At 36.7% G+C, this 14,093-nt stretch overlaps 1 protein-coding gene across 11 annotated transcripts in view; it reads right to left on the reverse strand.

Moving 5' to 3' along the window:
• Positions 1-14,093, reverse strand: part of TSGA10 (testis specific 10) — a 108,948-nt gene that overhangs the window by 30,913 nt on the left and 63,942 nt on the right. For all 11 annotated transcript variants that reach the window (XM_044925643.2, XM_044925642.2, XM_025260697.3 and 8 more), the window contains 2 exons: positions 5,143-5,258; positions 2,756-2,910 (listed from right to left, as the gene is read on the reverse strand). In XM_044925643.2, coding sequence (XP_044781578.1) covers positions 2,756-2,910; positions 5,143-5,258 — 271 coding nt within the window. The remainder of the gene's footprint in view (positions 1-2,755; positions 2,911-5,142; positions 5,259-14,093) is intronic.

Consider the following 14,093-nt stretch of genomic DNA (forward strand, 5'->3'; position numbering starts at 1 on the left):
ACAGATTCCATATCTGGCCATAATGGATACTGAACTATGGTTAAAATATCCATTAGCAAAACTGTTAAACCCCTTAAAGAATCACAGTCAATGGAGGAAAAACTCAAAGAGAAAATACTGCTTACTACGGAATATTTACAAATGCTTTGGAAATGCAACTTAACACACTTCTAAATAAATTCTGAAAAGCTAACTGAATTTCTAGTATTTCTGACAGCTATTACTTGGTTAATATTTAAACATGGCTTATAAGCCTAAAAAGACCTCTCTTTTATCAACAGAAATTCCTTGATTCTCTAAAAATACTGCAAAAGTATTCGGGGCAAACAAAATTACTGTATAGAATCCAATAACATATCCTCCTAGACTATTTTTCTCTTAATGTGACCCTAATAGTACCATTTCTTAAAATTTATATCATTATCAACTTGATAATCCTTGTACAATCTCAGTATATTTGTCCAATCAGAGACACAGATTCAGGTTAATTGTTAAAAATTCAACCTGGACAGGGTGGACATAATCTACTCAAGAAAAAGAAACAAACTAAAATTTTATACAAATAATTCTGACTTTTATGATTCAAAAATCTGTGAACTTTCTATTGAAATTTCTAACTTTAATTGGTATCAAGTAGTAGAATAACTTTTAAAAAACTATGATTACCAGACAAAATTCACTTTATTCACTATAATATAGACTTTTCCATAGTAATTACCTTTCCAATGTAATCTCCAGTTTAAACTAATAAAACTACTATTTTTCACTGAAAGGTATTATAAATTCAGCTCTGAAATATCATTGTATAGAACATTTCCTCTTTTGAATGTGTAACACTGTTTTCCCTTCATAGGATGGATGTGTTTACATTCATAATCCTATATAATACTCAATTTTGAAATGGACTTGCAACTCAATATCCTTTGTGAAGGAGAAGATAATATTGGTACAGTTAGCAGAGTAGAAGACGTGAAATTAGTCAATCAGACTTTTCCAGTTAAGCCAAAATTTACTACCTCGTGTACTTTGATAACTTCCATTATGCTCATGATACCCAAATCTGTTAACTTCAATTTTCTCTGCACACCTCAAAACCCAAGATTCAACTCATGTCACAAAGGCGTGCTGATAACCTTCCTCACTAAGCTTGCTCTGTGTCCTGTGTTTAAGGAACTAGTCATTTGGCTCCTAAGCAGAAAGCACATCCTGGCAGTCTTGCTTCCTAAACAGAGCTATCTGTTTCTCTCACGGACACTGTCACTTCCTAGTACAGCTCTTATCACTTTACTCCTAACTACTGTCACTACGGGAGTTGGTGATGGACAGGGAGGCCTGGCGTGCTGCGATTCATGGGGTCGCAAAGAGTTGGACACGACTGAGCGACTGATCTGATCTGACTGTCACTACTCTCATTTCCCTATAGCCCACTTTTTACATGGATTAACAAGTGACAGGATAATGCTTTAAAGATCTAATTGTAACACTTCATTTACATGATTTCAATGATCCTCTACATCCATGATGATGGTATCGAAACTTAACATCTCAGGTATTTTTGATTTGTTGCTTATCTATCCCATCTTATCTTTTACCCCCCTTCATGCCCCCGTACTCCCCTCCTTGCACTCTATTCTCTGGACATACTAAAGTATCAAGAAATCTCACCAAATTCTCTGATGAAAGCCACTGGGCTTCCGTATAAGTTGCTCTACTTGCTTGGATCACCTTTTCTCTAAACAGTGCTCCACCTGTCTGGATCACTCCTTTCTCTAAGTCTTTTCCTGGCTAATTTCTAGTCATCTTTCAGGGCAGTATAAGCACCATCACTGTGTGGAAGGCTTCCTAGATCTTCTTCCTCCCCTAATCCAAGCCCTGGCCTGAATCAGAGGTTTCTGCCAAACTTCACTCATACATTGTGCATGTGCCATTATGGCGCTTGGCAAATTCCATCATAACAGCATCTTTCTTTATCTTGCTTTGAATTATACCATAGGCCTTTGGAAGGTATAGTTCACTCAGCCCCAGTTTCTAACATAATACCTGGTACATGTCCATAAATGTTTGTTGAATGGATGGATGGGTGGACAAGTGAATGGATTAGTTCCCTTAGAGGGAAAGACCCTCTAAGTTAGTTAGTGCCCTTAGAGAGGGGAAAGACCCTAAGCCAGTGATGCTGTCTTTGCTTAAGACATTTGTAGAAAACAGCTTAGGAATTGCCTTCAGAATCAGTTTATGAGCTAGAAAGGGGGTCACTATTTCAAAACACCTTCATTTGTCATTGTTTGAACAACAAAACTGTTGGATGAAATTTATCACCCAACTTTTTCACCAGTTCCATATGATCCACTCTCAAAGGCTGAAGATGATGGAAAAACACGCTCCTAATTTTGAAAATAAACTTCATTATATTTAATGAAATATATTGCCTCCCAAGGTGGCTATTTGAAAATATAAGTTCTGGTGTGCTTTTAAAAAGAAATCAGTCTCACTGCTTTTTAAAAATTATGCTTTACATTTTGAGATGTTTGAATTAGCTATTGTTAGTAAAAGTTGATCAGAAATTGATGAGAGAAAAATTTATTTAAAAATATTAGCTAGTGAATTTGAACACATATTTCCTAACACTATCTTGAAATATTTCAAAATCAGATTTTAAAGTTTCACCTCTCTAAGGAAAAAAAATTGGGAAAATCCTATTATTTTATTCAGATTCAAGTTCAAACATTTCTTTTAAATCACAGTTCTCAGAACATACTTTCATTGCCAAACTCTCTCCAAGGGACGCAATATTCTCAGATTTTTTATCCAAACATGCTTGCAGGCATTCCTTTTCTTTAGCCAAATCATTGAGGGTTGCACCAAGAATGCTGATTTCTTCTCGCTGGGCAATACTTTGTCTTGTAAAATTATCTAAATGTGTAATCATAAAGGCATTGTTTTAAACAAGATAAGTTTTTTTCCAGTTCAAGCAGAGTGAAGTACTTTTCAAAGTAAATTCTCCTATATTATATTCAATGACTAAAGATAAAATACTCTATCCCAACTTTTAAAATGGCTTTTGTTGTTAGTGATTAAAAATGAAGATTAATCATTCGAAATGACTTGTAAATGAAAAAAGCACAATTAACACATTTGAATTATAACAACAAAGGAAAGTTCTATATAACAAGTTCTCAAAGTAGAATGTGTGGTGGGAGAGGGGAAGGTGCATGGAGGAAGTACATGGAATGTTGATTCTTTTTCTCTCCTAATTTCACCTTCCTTTAGCTTCGAATCAGTGTTGCATATAAATTGGTAACTACCAGATCTTAAAAATATATTCAGTTAAGTCATCATTGGAGTCAAATATCTTCTACTATTCTGATTTTTTCTACAGCAGTGTTATAAACATTCCTAGAAAAAAATCATCCCAGAAGTCTGATTTGCTTTGTAAGTATGCTGGAATGCCAGCGTCAGTGTTGAAGTCCTGTATAATTGGTATAGAAAAGTGGTTTTCAAATGGTGGTTTCTCAACCAGAACCATCAGCATCACCTGGGAACTTATGAGAAATACAAATCCTTAGGTCCCACGCTAGACCTACTGAATTAGCAATTCTGAGTGGGCAGAGCAATTTATGTTTCAACAAACACGCTGGGAAAGATACAAAAGCCCTGGCATATCCTGCTCCGAGGAGCCTGGCTCCAGTGAGCTTAGCTCTCCTGTAGTTTGAGGTGCACTGGTCTAGACCATCTCTACCCAAAGAAACTCAGTGTGACTAGACCTCTAGGTAAGTGACTGCCAGGGCCACCCAGTGCAGCACTGAGAGTGGAATTTCATACCACAGAGGGTGATGTATGCAAAAGGGATGAACCCTGTTTCTTTTCCAGGCAAACCTCTTGTTTGGGGTGTTCTGATATCTGAGTTTATTCTCATTGGCAGAAAACAAACTCTAAGCCAGTTCTAGAATCTCCTAGCCTAAAAAAAAAGTTAACCCCACATCCCATTTATACTACCACCCGATTTTTCTGCTACTCTTAATAGCCAGACTTCTGTTTGACTTCTGTTCTCTCCTGTCTCCACCATCTCATTTCCCAATCATTCTTCAGACTACTCCATCTTTCACATCTAACACACAAAGTTTTGGGGGACCCATGTTTCCAAAACCTCCAATGCGTCAATCCAATCAATATTTTTTCATTCTCATCTTATTTTGCTTCTTGAAAGTATCTGACAATTGATCATATCCTCCTTTCTAAAACACACTGCTCTCTTGCCTCCCCAAATGACACCCACTTCTGGGTTTTCTTCCTACTTCTTTGGCTTCTTCTTACTCAGTCCTGGATCCTCTTCTCTTTCTCTACATTTTCCCTAGGTGATTTCACGGTTTTAAAGTATCATTTACATGCTGATGTGTCCTAAATGTATATCTTTAGCTTAGATTTCTCTTCTGAGATACTAACTTATCTATTTACCTACTTAGCCTACATTTTTACTTGAACTTAAAATCCAAAAATGAGTTCTTCAATATTCTATTTTCTTTTAATACTTTCTACCTCAGTAAAAAGCACCCCACCGACCTAATTGCTTATGTCAGATATTTTTGATCTGCATAATAGCAAACCTTAAAAATCTTATTCAGTTTTAAAATGAGCACTTTTATTGTCCTGACCAAAATTTTAATTTAAAGTTATAAGAAGATTAAGTTATGACCATATTTTCATAAAGAACACTGGTAAGAAACAATAATAAGAGACTTCATAAAAATAATTTTTTCTATAAACTCAGATGAACTACAGATATATCCAAATCTATGTATACTTTCTACCAAAAATAGTATATATGTAATACATTTCATTATAACAGCTATGGGCATGACATAATATAAAAGCTTACAAATTTAAAATTGATCATTATAAATTTACAAAGTACTGTTGCTTTGTTTAGCTATTCCTTCATTGAAAAATATGAAGCCATAACTAAGTATTTATGGATCTAAGTTTAAGTAAAACATTTTACTATCAAAGAAAAATACATTTTCTCATGATTTTTTGACTAAAAACTTTTAACTTAAGGGTCTAAGTTTCTCTATGTTATAACTGAAGAGAAGAAAACTTTTTTTTCCAGACTTAAAAAACAAAAAGGAACATCAGGAAAAAACTCACCAATTTTTTCATCCAAGCACATAATTTTCTCCTGAGTAAGCTGTAGCTCATACTTTTTCTTAGCAAGGTGTCGCTGAGTATCAGAAAGATCTTTCTCTGTGTTTTCATATAAAAGTCTGTAAACATTTTAATAATAAAACTAATTCTGAAATTCTATGTTTTATCAACTTTTTAGTGTATTTAAATCTAAGAACTTTTAAGGAAACTAATGCACGTTTTTTCTTCTTAGTATTTTCATTATAAAAACACACTATAGGAGGTTTGAATATAAAGGGTAAGAGGGGATCCTCAATCTACCACTGTAACATAAACAACTTTAGTATTCATTAGTATTTTTTTGCTTTGCATAAAGTTATCAAATCTAAATTCAAACTTGAGTTCAGATGTTTTTCACCTACACTCAATCTTTAACATTTTTCAGTCTTATAATTTAGCCCTTCAAATAATCATTTTCTGCTGAAAAACTTTATATGAGCAATAGCCATTTGTTTTCAAGTAAATATAAGCATTTACTTGAGTACTCCCCTAATATTAGACATCTGGGTTCATTTCAGGTTTTCATTAGTATAAATAAATCTATAATGAACAGTATTTCACTGAGTCCACAAACACTGACTAAGTATGTAGCAGATACTATGGTGAACTAGATGGGCAGGGACCCTGTTCTCATGCAATTCATAGTCAATAAACAAATAAGTAGACAGACTATAATTTCTGGAAATATGGAAGCTAGATAATCTGAAAGTCCTCTCACCACAAAACACACATACTAAACAAGATGTAAGAAGCATCCTTTAAAATGTATAGCAAAACTCAGAACAATCTGTAAGAGAAGTCCCTTGGTGCCAAATCAGAGTAATAAGTCTATGAACTGATGTTATATTAGATATGGTTGGGGTTTACCTGTCTCAGTAGCCTAGAGTCTTGTCTTTTAACTCAGAAACAGAAGATGAGGCCACAGAAATGTCTGCAACACAAGTTTTAGAAACAAGATCCCCCACATAAGAGTGACACTATTAGTGGAGAGGCCAGACTAGAGGAAAGCAGCTTGACAAACACTGCCAACGCAGGGTAACAAAGTAATTACACATCTTCGTCGGGAAATCTCAATCTCAAAATAAGAAATCAAAATAAAATCTGGTTCTAGGATGGTAATATAATCTAGAAAACTTGGTGGAAATACACACAGAAGTTTTCTGGAGGGACATGACTTCAACTCAGGCACAAACTAAACCCCAGAAAAGGGTCAGTTGAAAATAAGCTCACAAACCAACACAATATTGTAATTATCTTTCAATTAAAAATAAATTTTTAAAAAAAGCTCACAATTCAATCTGAAAAACATACTAAGAAACAAGCCCAACTTAGTGGGAGTCAAAAGACACACAAACTATATTAGATTTCAAAGAACTTCAGATTATAGCCTTATTAAACAGAAATTTTAAAAATAATTTTAAATATTAATACATAAAAAGTATAATAAAAATTCATAATAAAAAGAACCAGCAGATTTTAAAAAGAACCAAAGAGAACTTCAGGAAATTAAACTAAAAGCATTGAAATAAAAATTTTAAAAGGACATCAAATGACAAGGTTAAGAACAAAATAGATACAGCTAAAGAGACAATTAGTAAGCTAGAAAAAAAAGCCAGATCAGGGGAAATTATCTATAATAGAGCACAGATAAAAGACAGAACAAATACAAAGGAAAGTTTAGGAGACATAAACAACAGAATGAGAAGGTCCAATATTCACCTAATAGGGATTCCAGGAAAGAACAAACACAATATTCAAAGAAACAATGGCTGATATAACACATGAACTCTTACACTACAGAAATATGAATAAAAAACATGAAAACCAGCTTTCAGTTCAGTTCAGTTCAGTCGCTCAGTCGTGTCCGACTCTGTGCTACCCCATAGACCGCAGCCTACCAGGCTCCTTCATTCCTGGGATTCTCCAGGCAAGAACACTGGAGTGGGTTGCCATTTCCTTCTCCAATGCATGAAAGTGAAAAGTGAAAGTGAAGTCGCTCAGTCGTGTCCGACTCTTCACGACCCCATGGACTGCAGCCCACCAGGCTCCTCCGTCCTTGGGATTTTCCACACAAGAGCACTGGAGTGGGGTGCCATTGCCTTCTCCATTGTTGGTGGGATATAAATTGGTACACATCCTCTATGGAAAACAGTATGGAGGTTCCTAAAAAAGCTAAAAATAGGGCTACTGAGCTACTCTATGATCCAGCAATCCCACTCCTAGGCATATATCATGAGAAAATCATACTTTGAAAAGACACTTGCATCCCAATGTTCACTGCAACACTATTTACAATAGCTTGTAAACTACACTATTACACTATTTACAACACTATTTACAATAGGACACGGAAGCAACCTAAATGTCTAGCAATAGATAAAGATGTGGTGTATATATATACAATGCAATATTACTCAGCCATAAAAAAGAATAAAATAATGCCATTTGCAGCAATACGAATGGACCTAGAGATTATCATACTAAGTGAAGTAAGCCAGAGAATCTGATATCACTTATATGTGGAATCTAAAAAAGACACAAATGGACTTATTTAACAAAACAGAAAGAGACTCACAGACATAGAAAATAAACTTAGGATTACCAAAGGGGAAAGATGGGTGGGATAAGGTAAATTAGGAGGCTAGGATTAAATATACACACCACTATATATAAAACTGGTAACCAATAAGGACCTAATGTATAGCACAGGGAACTATACTCAATATTCTGCAATAAACTATAAGAGAAAGGAAACTGAAAAGGAATATATATTTATGTAACTGAGTCACTATGCCGTATACCTGAAACTAACACAGCATTGTAAATCAACCATACTTTAATAAAAATATTCTTGAAAATACATGCTAATGTAAGAGCCATAAATATAATAAATGTATCAATTCATATGATAATGAATGAGTCCTGGAAAGACAGGGAGAGGATGTGACAAAACCTTCCGGTGTACACTGTGGCCATCCTTATCCTGTTAAACTATATTGAAGCTGTATATTTTCCAAAATAGCCATAAGATCCCTGCATAATTCAAGAATACATCTAATAGGAAAGAGGAAAATGGAAAACTACATGCACAATCAGAAGTTTTCAAATCAGAATTTTAAATCACTGACCCATAAACCCACACCAAAAACAGACACTCAAGAAACAGAAGCTTCAGAAATAAAGCAGGTAACTTCTTTAGCAGACTCTTCTAACAGGCCCCCCAATGTCAGAAAACTCATTCAAGATATGTTTAGGAGGTTTTTATACCAAAGCCCAAAGGGGCTTAGGTTATAAACTACCTGATGTATCTTTTTTGAATGGTTACTTTGGAGCTGAAAACCAACTCCTCTGTGCACCCTCAGCAGGTGTTACAAATCAGGGTTCTGGCATATCGTGCGATTCTCCTGATCTCTCTTATTCTCAAAACAAAGTCCCACTTAGTTCTCAGACTGCACTCTCCATCAGTGCTCAGCTGTACACACTTTGCCCAGTTCTAAGGAAACACTCACTCAGAGACACTCAAAATAATGCTTTTATAGATAATTGTTAATAATTAAGTAGATTCTCCAGAGAAACTCACACTAGTGAAACAGAAAATTCTACAGATGACAGCACTCATAAACTAAGCTCCAATGCATGGTGATGGCGCTTTATAGTTTCCATTCAGCATTTTACCAAATAATATTACAAGCAACTTTGACAGCAGAGACTGAAATTTATGCTTTGCTACCTCAGAATGACTCTAAGACTTAAAATTCAAAATGAGAAGAAATCTGTACCTATTATAAAACTCAGTGTACAGAATAGAATGCTTCCTTCACAAAATGACATAATCAGAACCAAATGATAGATTTTTAGAGTAAGTTTGGAAAACGTCTTGACAGGTCATTTGGCCAGAAATCAGATAGTGAAGGTTCTCAGTATGACATTAGTATGGGATCTGACATACAGTTGCCATCTCTAACTCAGAGTCCTATTATAGATTTTGGTTGCTTCCAAATTTGGGCATTTATGATTAAAGCTGCTACAAACCCTATGTGTAGGTTTTTGTGTGTACATAACGTTTTCAACTTCTTTGGGTAAATATCAATAAGCATGATTGGTGGATCATACGATAAGTATACGTTTAGTTTTGCATGAAACTGCCAAACAGCTTTACAAAGTGACTGTACCACTTGTCATTCCCATCAGCTCCTGTTGATCTACATTCTTACCAGTATCTGTTGTGCTTCCGATTTTGGCCATTCTAATAGCTATGTTTTAATATCTTGTTTTAATTAGCATTTCCAGATGATATATGATGTATTGCATCTTTTTATATACTTATTTGATATCTCTATAACTTCTTTGATGAGATGTTTGTTAAGGTCTTTGGCCCATTCTAAGTGAGTTGTTGCAAAATTCAAAAAATCCTTATTGCAAAATTCAGACTCAAATTGAAGAAAGTCAGGGAAAAAAACCACTAGATCATTCAGGTATGACCTAAATCAAATCTCTTATGATTATACAGTGGAAGTAACAAATAGACTCAAGATATTAGATCTGATAGAGTGCCTGAAGAACTATGGACTAAGGTTTGTGACACTGTATAGGAAGCAGTGATCAAGACCATTCCCAGGAAAAAAGAAATGCAAAAAGGCAAAAATGGTTGTCTGAGGAGGCCTTACAAATAGCTGAGAAAAGAAGAGAAGCTAAAGGCAAAGGATGAAAGGAAAAATACACCTATTTGATTGCAGAGTTCCAAAGAATAGCAAGGAGAGATAAGAAAGCCTTCCTCAGTGATCAGTGCAAAGAAATACAGGAAAACAATAGAATGGGAAAGACTAGAGATCTCTTCAAGAAACTTAAGAGATTCCAAGGGAACATTTCATGCAAAGATGGGCTCAATAAAGGAAAGAAACGGTATGGACCTAACAGAAGCATAAGATATTAAAAAGAGGTGGCAAGAACACACAGAAGAACTACACAAAAATATGTTAATGACCCAGATAATCACTATGGTGTGTACACTCAGCTAGAGCCAGACATCCTGGAATGTAAAGTCAAGTGGGCCTTAGGAAGCCATCACTGCGAACAAAGCCTAGTGGAGGTGATAGAATTCAGTTGAGCTATTTCAAATCCTAAAAGATGATGCTGTGAAAGTGCTGCACTCAATATGCCAGCAAATTTGGAAAACTCAGCAGTGACCACAGGACTGGAAAAGGTCAGTTTTCATTCCAATCCCAAAGAATATTTAGACTACCGCACAATTGCACTTATCTCACACGCCAGCCAAATAATACTCAAAAGTCTCCAAGCCAGGTTTCAACAGTACATGAACTGTGAACTTTCAGATGTTAAAGTTGGATTTAGAAGAGGCAGAGGAACCAGAGATCAAATTGCCAACATCTGTTGGATCACTGAAAAAGCAAGGGAGTTCCAGAAAAACATCTACTTCTGGTTTATTGACTAAACCAAAGCTTTTGACTGTGTGGATCACAAGGAACTGTGGAAAATTCTGAAAGAGATGGGAATACCAGACTACTTGACCTGCCTCCTGAGAAATATGTATGCAGGTCAAGAACAGACGGTTAGAACCAGAACAGACTGATTACAAATTGGGAGAGGAATAGGTCAAGGCTGTATATTGTCACCCTGCTTATTTAACTTATATGCAGAGTACATCATGCAAAACACCAGGCTGGATGAAGTACAAGCTGGAACCAAGATTGCTGGGAGAAATATCAATAACCTCAGATATGCAGATGACACCACCCTTACGGCAGAAAGCGAAGAAGAACTAAAGAGCTTCTTGATGAAGGTGAAAGAGGAGAGTGAAAAAGTTGGCTTAAAACTCAACATTCAAAAACCTAAGATCATGGCATCCGGTCCCATCACTTCATGACAAATAGATGGGGAAAATATGGAAACAGTGGCTGACTTTATTTTTTTAGGCTCCAAAATCACTACAGGTGATGACTGTAGCCATGAAATTAAAAGACGCTTGCTCCTTGGAAAAAAAGTTATGACCAACCTAGACAGCATTTTGAAAAGCAGAGACATTACTTTGCCAACGAAGGTCTGTCCAGTCAAACCTATGGGTTTTCCAGTAGTCATGTATGGATGTGAGAGCTGGACTACAAAGAAAGCTGAGTGCTGAAGAATTGATGCTTTTGAACTGTGGTGCTGAAGAAGACTCTTGATAGTCACTTGGACTGCAAGGAGATCAAACCAGTCAATCCTAAAGGAAATCAGTCCAGAATATTCATTGGAATGACTGATGCTGAAGCTGAAACTCCAGTACTTTGGCCACCTGATGTGAAGAACTGACTCATTGGGAAAGACCCTGATGCTGGGAAAGATAGAAGGCAGGAGAAGGGGACGAGAGAGGATGAGATGGTTGGATGGCCATTACCGACTCAATGGACATGAGTTTGAGCAAGCTCCTGGAGTTGGTGATGAACAAACAACTGAGTGAATGAACTGAACTGAAGTGAGTTATTTCTTATTGTTGAGTTTTTTAAAAGTCCTAAATATAATAAGGGCAGGAGGAGAAGGGGACGACAGAGGATGAGATGGCTGGATGGCTTCACCGACTTGATGGACATGAGTTTGGGTGAACTCCGGGAGTTGGTGATGGACAGGGAGGCCTGGCATGTTGCAATTCATGGGGTTGCAAAAAGTCGGACATGACTGAGCGACAGAACTGAAGTGAACTGAAATATAATTTGGATGTGTGTGTTAGTTTCTCAGTCGTGTGTGACTCTTTGTGACCCCATGGACTGTAGCCCACCAGTTCCTCTGTCCATGGGATTCACCAGGCAAGAGTACTGGAGTGGGTTGCCATTTCCTTCTCCAGGGGATATTCCAGATCAAGGAATCAAACCTGAGACTCCTGCATAGCAGGCAGATGCTTTACCATCTGAGCTACAACCTATCTATTATGAAGGTACAATTGATATATAATATTATATATTTCATGTGTATAATATAGTGATTCACAATTTTTAAAGGTTATATGCCACATATATCTGACTTATTTCACTTAGCATAATACCCTCAATGTCCATTCATGTTGTTGCAAATGGCAAAATTTCGTTCTTTTTTATGGCTGAGTAGTATCCCATTGGAGAAGGCAATGGCAATCCACTCCAGTACTCTTGCCTGGAGAATCCCATGGGCAGAGGAGCCTGGTAGGCTGCAGTCCATGGGGTCGCTAAGAGTCGGACACGACTGAGCAACTTCACTTTCACTTTTCACTTTCCTGCATTGGAGAAGGAAATGGCAACCCACTCCAGTGTTCTTGCCTGGAGAATCCCAGGGAAGGGAAGCCTGGTGGGCTGCCATCTATGGGTTGCACAGAGTCGGACACAACTGAAGTGACTTAGCAGCAGTATCCCATTGTATGTGTCAGTTCAGTTCAGTCGCTCAGTCATGTCTGATTCTTTGCGACCCTATGAATCACAGCACGCCAGGCCTCCCTTTCCATCACCAACTCCCGGAGTTCACTCAAACTCACGTCCATCGAGTCGGTGATGCCATCCAGCCATCTCATCCTCTGTCGTCCCCTTCTCCTCCTGCCCCCAATCCCTCCAAGCATCAAAGTCTTTTCCAATGAGTCAACTCTTCGCGTGAGGTGGCCAAAGTACTGGAGTTTCAGCTTCAGCATCAGTCCTTCCAATGAATATTCAGGACTGATTTCCTTTAGGATTGACTGGTTTGATCTCCTTGCAGTCCAAGGGACTCTCAAGAGTCTTCTTTAGCACCACAGTTCAAAAGCATCAATTCTTCGGCAGTCAGCTTTCTTCACAATCCAACTCTCACATCCATACATGACCACTGGGAAAACCATAGCCTCGACTAGATGGACCTTTGTTGGCAAAGTAATGTCTCTGCTTTTGAATATGCTATCTAGGTTGGTCATAACTTTCCTTCCAAAGAGTAAGCGTCTTTTAATTTCATGGCTGCAGTCACCATCTGCAGTGATTTTGGAGCCCCCCAAGGATGCTTGGGGCTAGTGCACTGAGACGACCCAGAGGGATGGTATGGGGAGGGAGGAGGGAGGAGGGTTCAGGATGGGGAACACATGTATACCTGTGGCGGATTCATTTTGATATTTGGCAAAACTAATACAATCTTGTAAAGTTTAAAAATAAAATTAAAAAAAAAAGATAGCTGACATTAAAAAAAAAACAAAACAAAACTATAACATCACTGAATCTGACCTAAGAATGAAAACAACTAAATAGTTGAACTGGAAAATCTAAAACATTTTTACTTGGATTAACAGATTTATGCATCCTCATTAAATTAAACATGAGTATGCTAACCTCAAAAAAATAAATAAATAAATAAATAAATAAAATAAAGTCTGACACTGTTTCCACTGTTTCCCCATCTATTTCCCATGAAGTGATGGGATCAGATGCCATGATCTTCATTTTCTGAATGTTGAGCTTTAAGCCAACTTTTTCACTCTCCATTTTCACTTTCATCAAGGGGCTTTTTAGTTCCTATATACACACACAATGTATGTGTATATATATGTATATACACATATATTTATACACCCATCTTCTTTATTCACTTGTCTGTTGATGAGTAACATTTAGGTTGTTTCCGTATATTGGCAATTGTAAATAATGATTCTACGTACACTGGGTTGCATGTATCTTTTCAAATTAGTATTTTTATTTTATTCAGATAGATACCCAGGAGTGGAATTGCTGGGTCATATGGTAGTTCTATTTTTAATTTTTTGAGAAACCTCCATACTGTTTTCCATAGTGGCTACATCAATTTCCATTCCCATCAGCAATATACAAGGGTTCCCTTTTCTCCACATCCTGGCCAACATTTGTTATTTGTGGTCTTTCTAAAAGGTGTGAGGCAGTATCTCATTGTGGTTCTAATATGCATTTCTCTGATGTTTAACA

This window comes from Bubalus bubalis, chromosome 12, assembly GCF_019923935.1.
Source record: "Bubalus bubalis isolate 160015118507 breed Murrah chromosome 12, NDDB_SH_1, whole genome shotgun sequence".
In the NCBI taxonomy this organism is placed as follows: Eukaryota; Metazoa; Chordata; class Mammalia; order Artiodactyla; family Bovidae; genus Bubalus; species Bubalus bubalis.